Here is a 20,122-nt window from a genome sequence, read left to right on the forward strand (position 1 = left end):
GCAGCATCACCGCAGGTGGAAGGAAGAATTACAGTTCCCTTTGAGACAAACAGGCTATTCATGTAATACATGGACATGACAGGACCTCCATAGAGACACTCTTTGTAGCCGCTTTCTTGATTGTAGGACCACAGGAAGGATGTGAACACAGGCGCACTAAACCAGAGAACCCTATTAACGCTTATTTCAAGAACAAGGATTATGTTATCTTTCTACTATTAAATTATTTATGCTCCTGTAAGAGATGCGGGGGCCAACTCTACACGGGGAACATCACTTTATGAAGTCCACCAGGAAACAGAAGAGAAAGTTGTGCATGTTAAAGGGAGAAGAGGGATTAAAAACATCAAAAGGGGATTATGTAAATTGAGAGGCCAGAATTCAAGAGACACTAAATCTCGGCTGGTAAATACAATCTAGATGAATCTTTAAGTAGCCATCAGAGGAACATTAATCACTGCCAGGACTGATCTATCTGACCACAACCTTTATGAGCTGTGTAACCCCAGTCACTCAGACAGATCTGACTCATGGGGATTTACACTAGGATATCACTGTATGGTCTAGGGATAGCAACTGAGAATTCAGATATTCTACCCAAGGAGAACACAACAAACATCATAACATTTAGTGTGTATAAAATGTTAGCCTTTATTTTTCATAAAAAAGCTGATCAGAATCATAATTTCAGGAACATTAAATTAAATTTTATTTAAAGAAACAGTAATTGCACCTACATTTTTTAAAAAACATTGGCACTCAGACGGTGGCGCTGTTGCATTGGAATCAATGGAAAATATCAGCTGTCAGAAATGGTCAAAAATGGTATTGCAGCTGAAAACTAATGAAAGCAGGATACAAAAACAGCAAACCCAATGGTCAAAACAGGATGTAGATAATAAAATAAGTCATGTTAGGTCAATAAAGGACCATCTGTTGGATACAATATACTCACATGATGCGGCTTCGTGTAGAACTTAGGTTGTATAACCTGAGGCAGGAATAACAATACTCCTTATAGGATCATTAGAGGAAATGTGTTTGCATAAGAGAAACCTAAAACAAGGGCAGCATGTGGAAAAGGCGTTAAAGAGGCGACAAACTCTGAAGCCTTCCACCATATGAGCAACATATGAGAAGATGCCACAACACCATGAGCAGATGGCATAGACTGACGTCAATGCAGTAGAAGCAGCATGTTGGGGGCTGTAATAGCAATCCCCCAAGATATGAGCTCTGTTAGTGCAAGCAATGGTTTTCCTATCAGATCTCTACTACAATCTTAAGGTGTCCGTATAGGAATGTTGGCCAAACCCAGGTGTCTCTTGACTCTCCACCGATGGCCATTAACAATTCTCCTTGACCAATAAGGGAAGTAGCCATACTGGCAAGTCAACGTAGGAGCTACAATTTTGTTAACCAAGAAAGAAACGTATTGGTAACGATTGTTTCCTCCGACTCAAGAAAGAGCAGCTATATCAGCCCTAGGATGTAAAGATCACAGCAAACAACTTCTATATCTCAGCTTTCTGGAATCCAAGGGCTAAAATTTAAGGAACTGCATATTGTCTCAGGTTCTAAATAAAATCATGTGTTAATTCTCAGTTTTAGATAATCCCTACTTATTAGAAGGGTCACTAGTAGTGTTAAGAGGACCTTTCAAGCTGTTCGGGTTTGGCAACGTTCTTTGAACCCGAACACTCCGCATTTGACTCCCGGCATCTGGAGAAATTAGATGCTGTCCTAAGGCTGCAAGAAAAACATGGATACAGCCTATGCGTCCTATTACACGGAGCGATTTTTAACAATTAACAAGAAACGATCACAAACGAGATTGTTTTTCGTTAACCTGAAATCGTCCACCATATTACACAGAACGATGGCCATTAGATACGATCGTTACTATGATTGTTTATTCCATCTGATCCCAGCAAAACAATGGACAATGTGCAATTACACTGAACGATTAGTGAACAAATGTGGAACTTGAGCGAACGAATGTGGAATTACAGCGAATGATTAGCAAACGATAAATGATAATTTTAGGTTCAGATCTAAATTAACGATCAACAGCTTACGAACGATTTTTCATTCGTTGCCTGCAATTACACAGAACGATTACCATTTAAATTTGAACAATATAACGATAATTGTCCCGTGTAATAGGGCCCTATGTCTCCCTAGGGCAGCATCTAACTTCTCTAGATGCCAAGAGTCAAGTGACGAGCTCTTGGGTTGCGGAAGAGTTCAGCAACTCTGCTCAACACTATTCACTGGATAATAAACCAAAGTGATCAGCAGTAATTTGTGGGAAACCCAGAAGGGATTGATTTCCCTGCAGTGCCACCATAGGGGAAATTCGACATTACACTGTGTCTATTCAAATCAATGTGTTGTCTCCATTGTTGTCTTAATGGGTCCTCCAGTAAAAAACAGTCCTTGTAAGTTCTGTTCACACTGGCCCAGAGCAGAGAATCCCCCCATAAACTTAGAAAATGTGTTCCTCTAAAAAGCACAACCCTTTTAGAGATTTCCCACCATCTATCAAAGCTCAGCCATGCGGTGAGATATTTCCATACGCCATCTATGCCATTCAGAAGAAGCGAGACGACGACTCACAGACCATCCTATAAGGAATGTGTCACGCTGCTGTCATTCAGGGAAAAAACTGGACTTCTAGGAAATTCTTGACGCGCTTCAGACATCCTCCACCACTCGTGAGAGCGGCTCCTCGTTACGCTGCCTTCCGACATTAAGATCCATTAACATGCAAATTCTCTCCGGTTATCAGTCATTAAGGCTTCACCCCTTTGTTACACTGAGGCTTATTCATCACATGGGGACTATCTGAGACACTCCAAGTAATAGTCTTTATAGATTACCATACAAAGTGAGAGGATTAAGGACAGTAATGAATGGCACTCATTCCCATAACAGTGGGTGCACACATGGGGGGTAAGTCTTTGAAACTGTCCTTGTGTCTTAATATTCTATTTTCCCATCTCGGAGTTATCTTGATCTCCCAGATGGGTAAAGCATGGCAAAATTCACCCATAACCGTACATGCCATCTTTACTTCCCATACACCCTGCATGGCACCTACTCCCTGAATCCTGTTTGCTCTTCATAAAGTGGCATTCTACTTGCTATGTTTGAAATGCATCAGTTTTTCTACATGGTTTTGTGATATATAACTTATCCTAAACTGGATTTTTCCATTACTTCAATTAAGGTTTAATTTTTTTAAAGTGGAGAAAGTGCTGGAATTAACTTTTCTTTGCTTATTCTAGCGGAGAACCTGGATTTTCCCCCCATAAAACTAAGCAAAAACTAGAACTATACAGGGGTCGTTCCATTACTCACATAGTTGCCATTTATGGCAAGGGTACATATTCAATTGCTGCGTAGAAACTCATGAACCAGGAGGATCAGGATGAACTAAGGGCCCTATTCCACAGTAACGATGATCGGCCCCATTTGGCCCGATTCTGGCGATTATCGTTCTGTGAAATAGAGAGAACGATCAGCCGATGATCCTGTCATCGGCTGATCGTTTATTTAGGGCCAGACCTAAAATCATTGTTACCCCACCGCGCATCGCTACGGTTGAATAGCGGTGCGCGGTGGGCGACTGACGATTTGACAAGCAGCAGCAGCATACATTACCTGTCCAGGCTTCTTCTCCGCGCTGTCTTCATCCCCGGGTCAAGCGCGCTCTATCTTCAGAATGGCCGGTCAGCTGACGGAGCGCTCAGCCAATCACAGGCCGGGACCGACGCGGCCTGTGATTGGCGGAGTGTGGCCTGTCAGCTGACCGGCCATTCTGAAGATAGAGCGCGTGGGACCCGGGGATGAAGACAGCGCGGAGAAGAAGCCTGGACAGATAATGTATGATGCTGCAAGGACATCGGTAACGTCCTTGGAACTGGGCCGTGGAATAGGCCCAGTAAACGAGCGGCGATCTAGCAGATCGCCGCTCGTTTACATCGTTGATCGGGCCCTCCTCAGCATGTGGAATAGGGCTCTAACACAAAGGTGTGTCATAATGCATTTATTTGTGGCATGGTATACAGATGGAAGCAGTGATTTCATCCAATGAGAACCTATTGCAGTGTTCCTCTGCTAAACTACGACTTCCATCATGCTCTGAAAGCCTCAGACTGGCACAGCATGATGGGTGTTGTAGTTTTGTAACAGCTTAACAGCAACAGGTTGGGGAACACTCAAATAATGTTAAGTAAATTTGGACTTTCAGCAAACTTTTGGTTCCATTCAATGACATCTCCACCTTATAAAGGGTTAACACTGCCCCTGTTAATGTAAAACCAGGAGATGAATAGTAGCCGGCATGTATTCAGGTTGTGGCACAATGGCAGGAATCTATAATACATAATGCATTTCTTAGCTGCAGGAAGAAGAAGATCACTTATGCATAGCCTTGGGTTTCTTGGATTTATTGCGCTCCGTTTGTTCGTCTTCACGCCCGGCTCTCCCGGGAGCTTTTGTTACTTCTCAAACACAGACTGAAGCCCCAGAATAGATTTTGCCTATTACACCAGGCTATACGTATTTATATAACCGGTCATACTGGTTCAAGAACAAGCCGGGATATTGAGTAAGGTTCTCGTAATATAGCATGACTTTGAAAATTCCTAAAAATGTTCCTGATATGTAAAAAATAGCACGAAGATGTCAGAAAAACTTCTGCATACTACAACCATATAGTACATGAACTTCAAATAGGAGGTCAGGTATAAAAAGGATTCCCCTATGCTGGGTCTCTGTAGACTAGACAGAGGCCCTAAGGTGCATCAACTAAAATCAAGAAGAAAGCTGGGCCTTCTCTATCACGACTGCAGCTCCTTTTACAACCCTTTTGTCTGGTTGAAGCCAAAATCCAGGAAATGCATAAATGTCCTCCCTGTCAAATCCAGAATAACCCAGAGAAGAAAAGACCACATAAAATGCCACAAAACTGGGCCAGACAAACCTGAGAAAGCTTGAGGTTCGGTAATTTCTAGTTAGAAGTCAAAAGAGACCGTATGTGAACACAGTGACCTCCTACTTCCATGTAAGACAACTAAGATATGACCTGAGCATCTATGGGTCTAGCAGACATGGAGCCCTGGGCTACAATTAGAGATGAGAAGACCAGGGTTCCCTCATCTATAATACACTGGAAGATATAGTTGGCCAAGAGCCAAGTAGAGATGTTCGCCATTTGAATACCAGTGGCTAAAGAAGTTGGATGCACTCCTAGAGAGTCCGGGAAACCATGGATACAGCCCATGGCCTATGGCTGTATCCATGTTTTCTAGGCAGCCTTAAGGCTACATCCAACTTCTGCAGCCACCGGTAATTAAATGCCGAACAATCACAATCAGTAGAGGGGTGTCAAAATTAAACTCCATATCCTTTTGTTCTTATAGGTCATAAGGAAGTATGTCAGACATTCAGCTACTGATGGTGTACCACCAACGCAAAGGGAACCCGTCATGTTGTACATGCTTCCAATCTAATAGCATCATGTTATAGAGGAGAAGCTGAGCGGCTTGATATATATTTTTGTAGAAAAAGATTCAGAGTCCAGTGGGTGGTCCTATTATAGAAGGAGACCATCCACTGGACTCCTAAAAATATAAAATAATGCTTTGTCCACCATGTTATATACCAGTCTGCTCAGCCCCCCTGCTCTGTAACACGATGCTGATTGATTAGACGGCATTTTCAAGGTGACTGTTCCCCCTTTAAGTTCATGTCTGTTGTGAAATATCTCAGAACTTCAAACTATAAAGTGAACACTCCAGATGATGAATTCAGCGTTTTATATCATAGAAACCACATGAGTAGAATTTGGCGCACGTGATATAGATAATCGGGCTATATGCGCTACCTCATGTGCTCGGGAATTATGCTAAGAATATCCAGATGAGACTGCATGGAACTGTTTAAGGATAATGTGTTTGCTGTATGGTACATGGTGAGAAAACTTTAAGAGGGAGGGAAACCATCTGTGAGCGTTTATACGAGGAAGCAGGACTAACCACAAGACCGTATGCTGCCATCAAACTACAAAGCGCTTTCCAGACCCTCGCCGGTTAATCCCTCAGACGTTAGGGTGGCGGTAACCTGCGGGAGCATTTTATAGGTTTCACAAGCAAAATACTAAAACATAAGTGGATAGGGATTATGGCCAAGTCAACAATGCAAGGAACACTTTACCCAGGTTCATGAGGACTGAGGAAGATGCCCTATTGCAGCAATGTTATTAGGCATACGGCTAATGAGTATGGTGGTCTCCCAAAAAATGAGGACACCTGGAGAGAAGGATCAGGCATGCTCAACTTCAATTGCCTGAGCATAATGGGAATTGTAGTTTTGCATAAGCTTGAGGGCTTCAGGTTCCCCATCTCTGACCCAAAGAAGAGGGGGGTGGGGGGTGGGGTGGAACAGGGGCAGAATAACCCGGGCTACTGCCCGAAACTGACCTATTATAATCCACAAATGGGGGGGGGGGGACAAATCCCTGACTACCCCATAACATCCTAGTAATGAATGCTCCCTGATAGCCCCCCCTGAGGAGTGTGTGACCGCAGGGTGTGGCGCTGCGGTCACAAATCAGCTTTCATTTCCTGAAAACATGCAGAAACATGAAAAACAAAGTCACAACCAGTCGCCTCCAAACCTGTAGCACTGAGGAGTGAATAAACAAGAAAAACGTTGCTTTAACTATGTACTCAAGTCGTCCTGTTCTGTCACACAGCTATACATTCCATTCAATCATATCTCAATCCAGGAACCACTATAGCGGCAAATGAGGGCTGCCACCCTGTCTCCCTGGGGTTGTTATAGTGGCACAGCAGATGGCAGCGTTTACCCCCAAAAGTTGTATTTATTTGTAAGATGTCATCAGAAAGAGGTCGAGTCACGATAGTCTTCACAACCAGCTGAACCTAAAGGTGCGGAAATGTCACCGTGCAGGGTGGATTAGGGCGAGCCTTGTATCTTCTGGCATTTTGGTTTTGTTTTCCTCAGAAACATGTCTTAAAGGGGTACTCCAAATTAAAAAAAAAAAATTTATTCAACTGATGTAAGAAAGTTATACAGACTTTTATTTACAAATCTCAAGTCTTCCGGGACTTATCAGCTGTTGTGTGTCCTGCAGGAAGTGGTGTATTATTTCCAACCTGACACAGAGTAGTTGCAAATCCCCACAGAAAACCTCTCCTGCTCTGGACAGTTTCCTAGCATGTCTTTAAATGAGTACCAATCTCAGTGATCGGTACTTGTTTACAGAGCCTTCTTAAGGCTCAATTAGTTGTGCTGGCGGGACCACATAAACAACTGCTGGATTGTTTGAGCGGTCCTTTTCAGCGATAAAATGTTGGCCACACAATTTTCCCCCCACTGAGAATACATATATATTTGGCTGAGCTGTGCATTTATACCTATGAAGAGGATGGTCGGAATAGCTCTCTCTCTACTCATCCCTTCACATCCATTTATTCCGGATGAAAAAAAATGGGTGATAGCCAGACAAGGCCTGATGAAGAAAGCAATCATTTTCTCAAAACACGTTGTGTCAAAGAGGACTGCAGTAACTGGTTTTTCACTGCCCAGACTTTTCTGGTGGTAGTCCCCAAGAACAAAAGAATCAGATGATGTACTTCACTGTGCCCAATCACTTTTTCCTCATCATCTGTGGGAGGAGAAGGAGAACCAGGAGCCCTGCCCACCCCACCCGCTATATAGTTGGTTGCTCCCTCCATCATCGCCCCAACCATTCTTACATTTAAGGAGATGTTCGTCATGAGTGGACCACTTCATTACCAATTTTTTATCAGTCACATAGCCTATAGCGACAATTTCACAATCATTTTTGGAGAACGTCTGGACCCCATTCAGATATTGGCTCCTGGTCAGATTCCGATTCACGACCCCAACGCTGCTAATAGCCACCAAATATCCCCCCATATAGTGTGTAACAGATGTGATTAGTGAATATACCGCGCATTTCCAGCAGAAAACTGACAATATCTGTATGAATCGCGGCATGTGAACCCTCATGTTTATCTCTGGCGGGTCACGTCACAACAGTACTATAATGTATTATAACGTGAGACATCTGTGACAATAGGCTGGATTTACTCTTTCCGTGTACACAGTGAGGTCAGGTGAAGGCGAGGGGGCAGGTGCACAATACTAGTAAATATTTGCTTGTGCACCGAGTATTCTATTGCCTCTCTCCATGAAAATAAGGGGAGCAGGGTACTCTAACAATTTTATAATCTGTTGTCTGTATGACAGGTGTCAAGTTGGCTATTCACACCATACTAAAGTTCCAAGTAACTGCAACATCATCTTAAGGGGTTCTCCACTTTGGACAACTAGTTAAAGTGATCCATGAATAATTTCATAACCAAGCATCCTCCTGCTGAGACTACCCAGGGATCAGTCTAGGGGGAAACTTGGCAATAAGTGTTCAGTTTTCCTGCAGCACCCCCACAGGAGAAAGTAGGAATTACACGTCTATATACATCAACAGGTGGTCTTGGTAATGCAGGACAGGACAGGTCCTCCAAAACTAAACAAACTAACTGATCGAAATCATTTTTTAAATGTTTTATTTTACAAGCAAGCACAAGTTACAGGCCCAAAGCCTGAGGCTGTACTACTGAGTATCTAATGTAAAGTGCAGCATTATCAGGTAAACTGGGTAAGATCATGTGGTTATCAAAATCTCTCAGTAGTGCAGCTTTGGGCCTGGAACGTTGTGCTATTATATCTCTGCACTGAAGAAAGATATAGTGAAACCTCTTTAGGACGGCCAGTCAAAATGGCTGCTATGCAAAATGTATGTTGGACTGAAAATTCATCATGCAATAAGGTGGCCTTCTTTAAGAGGTAGTCTTTTGGACAACATTGCGTTTTGAATGTACACTTAAAAATCCTCTAACATGTTCTTGGCTCCTCACCTTCTGTAAATCAGTGTAACTGTTCATAATGCGGATTATAGTTAAAACAGAAGACACCACCAGAGCTCCATCACCAAAGCGGAGATAAATCCAAAGAAAACCTAAACCAATTACGACATGTGTAAATGGAGCCGGAGTCCCCAGAGTAGTTAGGGAACCAAGTACACAGAATTGCAAGTTACCAAATAGGATTAGGTGGGAGCACTCAGCCAAGATTGCTGAACATTAGGGAGAAGACCTCTCATTGGAGGCATCAAGTGTATTTTCAGGATTAACCGGTCTTAAAAATGACTTTGACCCCCTGTTGAAGGTCACGTTAAGGTCAACAGAAAAAGGCAAGAATAAGTTCTTCTTACAACATGACAGAGACAAGTAATCCATGATGTTAAAGGGGTTATGCCACACTTTGCGCTTATCACTTATTGAGGATAGGGGATGGCTGGGGATCTGACTGCTGGGACTAGGACTGATAGCTGAGAGGCTAAGGGACTTTTGAGGGGAGCACAGCGCCCAGCCACTTTATAGTCCTACAAAGAGTGAATGAACCAATTGCCAAGCATGCAATTGTCTCTGATATAATAGGGGAGGGAGTTCCAACCTTGTACATTGCCTATGGCCAAAAACCATGACCACACATGATGTTCAGTAGCTGCAGGATATCACCGCAACGTCCTACAGTTACAGGACATTGGGTGCAGGTGTGGTTTCTCCCTGTGTGGTCTGATTCTCCATATTTACTTGCATCTCTTACGAATATTATGATAACATACTTCCGATGGGTTGAGACGATATAAGTGACAGGGTCAGACTACAGACTACAACACAGGGTTTGTTTGTAGTCTGTTACCATGGAGACACAGGTCTGCATATGAACTGAAAAAATAAGACATTTGTGGATCAACTTTGACACTAAAAAAATTTGGTTGCTAAGGTGTACCTAGGCTTTAAGTATATTATATAGGAAATTTTGCAGAAATTAAAGTGTTTATATAAGTCATAAATTAAAATTGGTCATGTACAGTATGAGCTGAGAAAACAAGCTTCTCTGCGGTTTACAGAGACACGGCTTCCCCTATAAATTAACACTGTATTAACATCACACAGATGTCGACATTCATTGTTTTCTAGGGCAACCAGTTTCATTGTTTGTTACAGATTACAGAGAGCCACCACCTCTGACGTAGTGACAATGACAACTACTACAGTCAGTGCTTTTATTTTCAAATCTTAGAAACACCATCCCATTTTCCACTAGAATATGAACGAAAATTATTAACAAATATTTGTATAATCTTCAGGCCCTGACATCATTACATGACACTTATACAGATATCAGTGACACTATGTGGGCACTTCTGGTCTATACCTGCAAGGTAATAGCAGCAGCAGAACACCTGGATACAGACCTTAGCTTCTGCAGAACCTCACACTACACCCCTCAGCTGCTGCAGAACCTCACACTACACCCCTCAGCTGCTGCAGAACCTCACACTACACCCCTCAGCTGCTGCAGAACCTCACACTACACCCCTCAGCTGCTGCAGAACCTCACACTACACCCCTCAGCTGCTGCAGAACCTCACACTACACACCTCAACTGCTGCAAAACCTCACACTACACACCTCAACTGCTGCAAAACCTCCCATTACACACCTCAGCTGCTGCAAAACCTCCCATTACACACCTCAGCTGCTGCAGAACCTCACACTACACCCCTCAGCTTCTGCAGAACCTCACACTACACCCCTCAGCTTCTGCAGAACCTCACACTACACCCCTCAGCTTCTGCAGAACCTCACACTACACCCCTCAGCTTCTGCAGAACCTCACACTACACCCCTCAGCTGCTGCAGAATCTCACACTACACACCACAGCTGCTGCAAAACCTCCCATTACACACCTCAGCTGCTGCAGAATCTCACACTACACACCTCAGCTGCTGCAGAGCTTCTTTAAAAGGATCAGCGGTTTAATGGAGTTATCTAGGCTTTATGCCTGTCCTCAGTTTGGGTGTGGGTTTTGCAGCTCAGTTCCACTGATGTGAATGGAACTGAATTGTAACACACTTAGGACAGGGATGGTGTCATTTTCACAATAAAGTAACTTTCTCTTTTTCTAGGAAACCCCTTTAATACTAATTTACTGTGCACTCTCCCCCATACAACTGGGGTGTATATTATAAGAAAAAATGTAATCCTCCAATATCATAATGCACACCTCTTCTGCAGACCATCATCATATACACCTCAGCTGCTGCAGAACCTCATGATACAAACCCCAGCTACTGCAAACCATCATAATACCCATCACAACTGCTGCAGAACCTCAACATACACACCTCAGCTCCTGCAGATCACAATACACCTCAGCTGCTTCAGAATATCTTTATACACCTAAGCTGCTTTACCACATCACCATCATCATCCACACCTCAGCTGCTTCAGACCATCATCATACACACTTCAGCTGCTGCGGATCATCATAATACACCACAGCTGCTGCAGAACCTCATCATACAAACCTTAGCTGCTGCAGACCCTCACAATAAACCTTTCAGATTACCCATAACTCTGGGTCACAGAAGTGTATTTCATCCAGTGGTAAAACTGACTGTAATGCTAGAGAAAGTCAGGTATTAATACATTATATGGCACCTTTGTGATTCAGGAGCCCAGGAAAGCTGGGTGAAATAACAATCGGAGAGTTGAAATATCGGTTGCAATATGTAAGGCAGCTCTTTACCTGAGTAGTTTTGGCCCTTCGCCCGTGCATGCTGTTACTATGACTGAGCTTCAAGTTTGTAGCACCTTCGGAAAGACAGTGAGACTTTCTGCAGGGGAGGGTGTTATAGTTACTGTAGCATGCCGTCTCATTGGCTGAAGACGATGATGTTTTGTATTGGACAGATTCTGGCGAGTGAGACACCAAATTTCGACAGTAGATCATGAACTTATTCCTGGGGACACCATTGATGGTGGCGAGCTGGCTCTTCTGCGGGTACAAGTCTGTGAGAGAGTTGGCACGTTGGGAAGAGTCCAGCTGTGTGGGAGAACGACCCGAGTCAGTCCTAAGGGTTTCTTCACAATCCTTCTCCTCGGTGGAACATAAAATTTCCTCAGTGCTAGTTAAGTGTTCTTGGCTCAGGTCCGAGAGTGAAAATTCTAGACTGTCCTCCCTCCATATATCGGCAGATTTGGAGCGCTTCTTCTTAAAACTGGCAGTATCCAAGAGGTTAGGCCCATTGGTTATGTAGAGTTGAGATCGACTGTCTCCGTCAGGGTAATAGGCAGACTCCTCCCCGTAGAGTCGACCTTCTTCAGAATCCTGCATACTCTGTACGGACGTTGTGGTGAGGACTGTGCTGCTGTTCAAACTAGGTGTGACCGAAGAATCTGTATGATAGGACACTGGTCTCATGCCCATGTCTGCCCATCCTCGGCTATCGTAGTCATCAAGGCCGCCATCCTGAGTGTAGGGTTCCATGCCATTTTCAGCAAGAGACTGTGGGATGCTGGGAGTACTACTTGACCTGTTGCTAACTTCTGAATTACGGTGCACCGGTTTCCCAGAAGAAGCATGCCTCGTACGACGAGAAGCTTTGTTGGAGATACGGAGTGAGCGAGAGGTGTGCTTGCGGCCCAGGCTTGGGTGCTCTTTACCGTACAAAGCTTGCTCTACATTTTGGCTTTCTGCGTTTCCCATGATTTCACCGTCTAGAAATTTAAAAAAAAATTGAAAAAAGATCATGTATATGTATATGGATGGCGCAAAAATATATATAGATAGGATTATTCCTGGTATGTTTAAGTACACAGGTGATATATGAGTAATTAACTATGGAATTCAGACGGGATAATATATAGGACAGACTATACAATAGTACAATGATAATACACACAATACACATCATACAGATAACACAAATGACAACCTCTAATTAATCCTTAATGGTTTATTATATATAATATCACTTGCATTACCATAATACTAATGCTCCTCAAGCAGACAATACAAGTGCATTGGTACAAAGGTAAATTACGGTCATTGTATTATGTGAAGGAAATGCACTCAATGGTCCTCGTCAACTGTCTAGAACTGTGATCCCCACCCCCCAACCTATGGCTCTCCAGCTATCACAAAACTACAACTCCCTGCTCTGTTGGCCATAGAAACCAATCACAGTGCACCTTTTGCCTTCTGATATAATAAAAGGCAGGTTTTATTTAATTTTCGGGGGGGGGGGGGGGGAATTAAAACTGTATTTTGGAAGAAAAAAAAAATGAAAATAAAATTAAATTTAAAAAAACTATATTAAAAAGGAAAATTCCCAAGGGGAGAAAAAAAAATGCTTATAGGCAGGGTGGTGCGAGAACATAATAAAGTATACTTACATGTCCCTGTGCCCCCACAGCACCGCTCTCTGACAGCTGCTAGATTTTCAGCCTACTTTCTGCTCCATTATGGCCCGACTCCTGCAACGTCACAGCCACTGGCTGAGCGGGCAATCTATCAGCTAGGTCCTGACGTTGCAGCAGAAGGAGCTTCAGGAGGCCGGCAGCTGTCACAGATCGGTAAAGCAACACTGTGGGGGCAAGAGTATAGGCAAGTATACAAAAAAATAAATAAATAAGTAAATTAAATTTATATATATATATATATATATATATATATATATATATATATATTACATTAACTAGTTAAGTTCATAAATAAAAGGTATTTTAACTTATCAAAAGAATGAAATAAAAAAGGAACAAAAAAAGAAAAAATGGCGATTAAAAATTACTAAAAAAAAGTTACAAAAAGAAATAAACAATGGATGCAGACTGAGCGTTTGTTTTTCAGTATCTCAGGTCCAATGTTTCTCTTAACAAAACGGGAGTGAGATAAAGCAGAAGGTCAAGAAACTCTCTGCGGCCACTTCCTCTAATGATCCAGCCATAGTGCAGCTCCTTGCAGCTTTTGCCATAAATTGATCAGTGGGATGAAGTGAACTAAAAGGGAAGTTCTCAAAGGGAAAATGGATGGGTGACCTTAATTAAAAGGGAGACTCTCGACAAGGCCGAATGACCAGAGACTAGTCTGTTGATGCAAGAGCATAAAAGGACAATGTCGCTTCCCCTTGAGGTAGATTCAACCGTTGAAAGCTTTCTCTGCTGACAGAATAATATATAACGGGAACGTGAAAGAGCAATGCCTATAGGGAAACATCAGTTAATGTTAGCCACAAGTGCACCGAAAGCAAACACACACGCAATCGGCCTCTCATCATTGTGAAAACAACATAATACACATATCAAATAAAGCATATGAAGCTGCATGTTTTAGTGAATCGTAAGGGATTTATCTGGCTTTTTGACCAACAAAAAAGGTGCTTTCCCAGAACCGCATGTTTAACTATTCTACCTCTACCCCTTTTACCGTGAACTAAATGATCAGAGAAGCAGCAAAATTTTTTTTACAAAGTGTAAAAAAAAAAAAAAAAGTTGCCTATGTATTGAAGTGATTGTAATACAAAAACGCTAGTGTGTGGAAAGTTCAATGACTCATGAGTCAATTTCCTAGTGACAATGACACAATAAAGACAAAAGAACATCTCAAAAGTGGAAGTCAGGAAATGGATCAAAAATATTTTATATATATATATATTTATTTATTTATTACACACACATACTGTTGAGTTGTGGTCCAGGATTTTAGCCTTCAATCCAATAAGAATTTGGAACAAATTGACCCTTTACTATCTCCATGCAGAGAAGGCTTTATGCTTCTTTCTCAATAATAGGTGCCGATTTGAACCCAGAACCAATGTAGGACACCCCCCACCCCATATACAATTCTTTATTAGCCAATGGCAAATACCAAAAGACTGGCATAGAATAGAAATGATCATACTACTGATTTTTTCCATGTAGTAACAGTTCATCTTTTCACTTTTAAAAAAAAAAAAATTACTTGACAATAGTAATAGGCAACATTCGCTGACAATAGAGCCAATGTTTGCCAACGATTCAGCTTGACTCTAAAAGAGCCGGGGATCACAGGTCTCTTACCCAGGAATAAAGGTTTTCCGCTTTAGTAAAACATACAAAAGCAAGAGCAAGGTGTACATGAAGTGTCACGGGCCAAATGACAAGTGGAAATGATCCAACCTCACATGATCACCATACACAGGAAACACAGTCACCTCTGGCAGAAGAACAACGTATTCAGCATCACTCGACATAGGGCCTTTCTGCTTCCTGGTCATTCATTTCTTGTCTTGGCTGAACGAATCCTAAAATGAAATAAGAATAAATGACAAATTTAAAATGGTATACAATGAAACCTAACAGTCGGGAGTTTTAAACATTTTTAAAATGTGCACCATCCTGCGACTTTAAAGGGGTACTCCAGCAGGGGGGGGCATTTTTTTGCTGGGACCGGGGAGGAGGTGGCTGAGGAAAAGACGTCCACTCACCTCCCCGAATTCCAGCGGCGGGTCCCGCATGGCGGCGCTCCGGTCCCCGGACGCTTCCTGGTGTCTGACGCGGGGCCGAGACGTGACGTCTCAGGTCCGCTCAGATCCCGCCTCTGTCACCGACTAGCTGAGCAGACCTGAGCCGTATCGTCTCGGCCCCGCGTCATACACCAGGAAGCGTCCGGGAACCAGAGCGCCGCCATGCAGGACCCGCCACTGGAACCGGGGAGGTGAGTGGACATCTTTTCCCTCAGCCACCTCCTCCCCGGTCCCACCAAAAAAGTGCCTCCCCCGCTGGAGTACCCCTTTAACTTCCTGACCTGACAGCCACCATAGAATCTATCATAGATTTGTAATCTTTTCTACCTTTCACATTCTACATACGTGTGCTGTGAGATAAAAAAATTTTGCCAATCAGGAGCCATAAAAGGGTGTCAAATAAAAGTAAGTTAAAGCGTCAGGATTGTCATTTCCCAAAAAAACTAAATTTCAAACAGTTTCATACAAGATAATGCAAACTGATCGGTATAACCTCGACGTTATAGACTGTTGCTGAGGGAGGAAAGGCTCTGAGGGAAGAATCAGTGTTACTATGCAGCAGGCTTTTACATAGGTATATAGTGGAGGACGTGTCAGCGAGTGCAGGCTCATTTTCCTTGACACGTTTTACCGGCGAGCTGTATTGTTTTACCTCTATGCCCAGGAGACCCGCACTAAAAACAACCGCGCTGTAAGGTTACAGAGATGGCACAAAACTCAGCAATAATGCATTGAACCTCCAACCGCATATTACAGAAATACTGCATAGGAGCGCCGCATAGCAGCAATACACATAGAACTGGATACAAATCACCGCATTACAGCGGTGACAACTATTTTGTATTCCTGTACTAGGGGAAAAATTATGATCATGTAGCATTTTTTCTTCTCCGTCTTTTTGAAAAAGTTGAGTGACAAACACAACCGTGAACATATTGGTTGTCACAACCTTCTCTCTTGTAACACTGCAGACTGGTCATTTAGGGCCAGATGGTGACCCTTTAAGAGCTATAATAGTCACCATTTTTAATTTTGACAATAGAGTCTGCACTAACTTTTTCAGATTCAAAAATAAACTTTCCACGGAAGGGGTTAATCTGCCGACATTCGAGGGAACGTTCCTGGTCTGAAAATGGGACATTCTTCAGGAAACTTTGCATTATATCCAAATCCCACAATGAAAATACAGGTTTCAAGTGGTTTGTGAGGAAGCGCAACTGTGCAATGTACGGAACAGCAGATTGCACGTGTAAAAATAGATCAGTGGTGGGAGTCTGTTCTGACAAGTCTCATCTACCCAGCGAGAGCAGGGCGCTGCGGCAGGAATAGAAAAAATTACGTAAAACCTGCCAACTCCTCGATAGGTGGATGTGTTCCGGTCTTAACAATACCTTATCATTCTTAAAATATATTAGATGAGAAAACAAAAGGATGTATTATGGCATAAAATAGGTCTATGTGGCCAGCACAAAGCTCTGTAGGCAACTGCATGTTCCATTGTTGGATCAAGATGAAGTAAGCAATGGGATGCCATTACAATAATACAACGAAAACAGGATCCAATACAAACTCTGGAGGACCTGTTCTGTATTACACAAACAACCTAGTGATTTGAAAGGGTACTGTGTAATTCTTCATTTCTCCTGTGGTGGCACTGCAGGGAACCTTATGACCCTATTACACGGAACAATTATCGCCCATTACGGCCAATAATCATCCCGTGTAATAGAAGGCAACCCTCAGCCAACATGACGGCTGATCGTTGCTGTCATTTGTCTTTTAACATGTTTTAAGACAAACAAATGATAGCAGCGATATGCTACCGTTGCTCCGTGACATAAGAGCAGCAGCAGCAGATCACCGCTATCCTCTATGGGCTGCCCGGACAATCTAGTGATCACCCGGGCAGCCCACCCGCATCTCCTCGCGGCCTCACCTGCACTTACCCACTCGCTGCTGACACGAGCAATAGTGGCGGCAGCAAGCAAGAAACGAGAAGCAAACGAGCGCGAACATCGCTCTTTTGCTCCTCACAGTCGCCTCATGTAATAGGGGCTTTAGTCAAGATATTAGGACCCTGAAGAAAGAAACCTCTGTTGTTTCTCAATTCCCTAATGAGGTATAAGACAATAGGTTTTCTAAAGTGGACAATACCTTTAAACATTCCTTAGATTTTCTATTTGTCGGTGAAAGCTTGGATACAAACTTATTTGTTCAGCAGTACCAACCAAAAAGGTATCAAGATATTAATGAGTCTGTCCTACCAATACTATGTATGTACTTTCATCATAGCTTCCGCTAGGAGTAGGAGGAACATTAAAGTTAATTATACAGTGCTGTATTAGTTCTAAGGAGGACCCATTGTAAATTGCAACATGACATCTCGAAGAAAGGATTGGTTGTGCCACAGTTCAGATGGTTCATTGTTACCCCAACATTTACCCTTGGCGTTCTTCTATCAGTCCTATATATAGCTGTAGCCAATGAATTGGGAAACTCCCTGGGATCTCAAATCTAATTTACTGACAATAAGCCGATTACAAAGTCTCCCCCTGCTGGAACCACCAGCGATGAGCTGTAATCTGTTAGTAAACAAGATATTAGGTGTTAAATTTCTCTACAGCACCTCCACAGGGGGAATTAGGCATTACACCATGTCTAATGGCTTTGATTCGTAAAGCAGAGCAGATAGGTCTTCCTGAGTGAAAGATGATCTTTGCAACCATTCTCCAACCTGGTCAAGAGATCAGCATCCTGAACAGAAGATCTCCCCTCCACCACCACTAACTCAGAATCCCATAATTAGTTATATGAAGATGGATTTTCTAAACTAGTCAACCCTATTAAGGGGATCAACTGGAAAAGTTCCCCAAATAGTTTTTGTACCTTGTAGGCATGGCTTCTCAAACATCCTGATGGACAAAGAGTGCCTAAAAAACTTTTCGACGTATCACCCATAAGTGGGTATCAACTTAATGATCAAATTTAAGAGGTAATCTCAAAGATATATGACGAATTCACCAGAGACACAAAAGTAGAGAGTAACCATGCCCAGCCATTCCCATTGAAGTCAAGTCCAAGCGACACCACTTGGTGCTCCTTTGCAGAGACTTTACAAGGCTTAATAAATCGTGCAGCCTATTAACTGTAGATGATGCTGATGAATGAGAAATTTCTTGTTTGTTGGCCGATTGCTGGCCTTTTTACATGGGCCGATTATTGGCAGTGAGGGTTCCTGTCTGCCAACAATCGGCCGGTGTAAAAGAATCCTTATTCTCAACAAATGTACAGGTATCAGAGGTGGGGTCTGTTCTTATCAGTCATCTGAGACTCCTGAGATAGAACGGCCCTTTAAGATATAACTTTAAAGGGGTACTCCAGCAAAAGCTTTTTCCCAATAATTGAAACACATTACAAAGTTATATAACTGAAATATGCTTCAATCACCTATCTGCCCCCCTTCCCTATCTATCAATCCCCCACCAGGAAGTGAAGTAAACTCATTCTTACCTAATGATTGTTGACCCCAGGGCTGCTCTGTGGCTGCCATTTTGTGACAATTACATCATCAAGAGTGAGGCAGGTCTAAGCCCTGTTAAGCCAGCCTCCCTCTGTCAGATGACACAGGTTGCTTAGCTCTGATTGGCTGAGCAAGATGTAAGCCATCAGTTTTACAGAGTCAGACATCACAGGAGACAAAGTGCATCATGGGAAAACCCAAACCAGGAAGCGAAGAAAAAATAAGGACACCAACTGGAGCTTCAGGGACCTGCAAACAGCAGGAAATTCAAACCTAGACAGACTCCGGAGGGATGGTAAGTGGGAAAACTATGTTTATGATTGATTGTTTTTTTTGTTTTTTTTTATCAGTGCCGGAGTACCCCTTTAAAGCCTGGGTATAGCGGCCCTTTAAATATCAAGTACATGATTTATAGTCTCAGTTTAATATAAGGTATTATATAACAGAATTGGCCAATCATAAAAAAAAAAAAAAAAAAATCATTTAAAAAGCATTTAACGGAAAACAGCTGGTTTCTATGGAAACATGAGCGCGACAGAAACTGGCTCATTAGAAGTTCGGTAATAAAGTTTGGAGAAGAACTAATCAAGAGCGCCGGTGATGAGGATGTATTTAGACATTACTTAAAAGAAAAACTTGTACAAAATGGATTCCCACACAAACGTCAATGTCGAAAAACATTGCATGTGCGGTGTAATTCACACCAGTGTATCACCGATCTATACAGCCTCCAAATTGCACATTATTTGGTCGTCCACCAGGGATTGTCACGTGTTGGCTAGAGCTCAAATGATTCACGGTTACCGCCTGCAAAGGCACAACAATCGATGATTATTTTTATGTTTCAATAAATGAACGGACGTTTTATTGCCAACTGTTCAGTTGCTTCACCTTTACATTAAGGGATTATGGAGCACGCTAGTTTGTAAATCTGACCAGTTATTGGCTCCTATAAATTGGCCTCAGTTTTACAGAGGACTAAGGCCTTATTCACACGTCCCGTAAGAATTTTAGGGCCCATTAAATCCTACGTGTCCATTCATACCATCCATGCCGTGATCCTTGCTGTGAAAAAAAAAAGGACAGGTCATAGTGCAGATGGCGGCATGGATGCCTCCCCCACTCC

At 42.7% G+C, this 20,122-nt stretch overlaps 1 protein-coding gene across 6 annotated transcripts in view; it reads right to left on the minus strand.

Annotated features, from left to right (window-relative positions):
• The window catches only part of TIAM1 (TIAM Rac1 associated GEF 1), a 241,741-nt gene that overhangs the window by 77,719 nt on the left and 143,900 nt on the right, over positions 1 to 20,122 (minus strand). For 4 of the 6 annotated variants that reach the window (XM_069946252.1, XM_069946253.1, XM_069946256.1 and 1 more), the window contains 2 exons: positions 15,165 to 15,254; positions 11,720 to 12,690 (listed from right to left, as the gene is read on the minus strand). In XM_069946252.1, the coding sequence (XP_069802353.1) occupies positions 11,720 to 12,679 (960 nt within the window). In that variant the 5' untranslated portion in view covers positions 12,680 to 12,690; positions 15,165 to 15,254. Of the gene's footprint in view, positions 1 to 11,719; positions 12,691 to 15,030; positions 15,255 to 18,986; positions 19,006 to 20,122 lie in introns of those variants that run through there. The other 2 variants (XM_069946257.1, XM_069946254.1) reach the window with 2 other exon arrangements.

Source organism: Dendropsophus ebraccatus, chromosome 11 (assembly GCF_027789765.1).
Source record: "Dendropsophus ebraccatus isolate aDenEbr1 chromosome 11, aDenEbr1.pat, whole genome shotgun sequence".
Classification (NCBI taxonomy): Eukaryota; Metazoa; Chordata; class Amphibia; order Anura; family Hylidae; genus Dendropsophus; species Dendropsophus ebraccatus.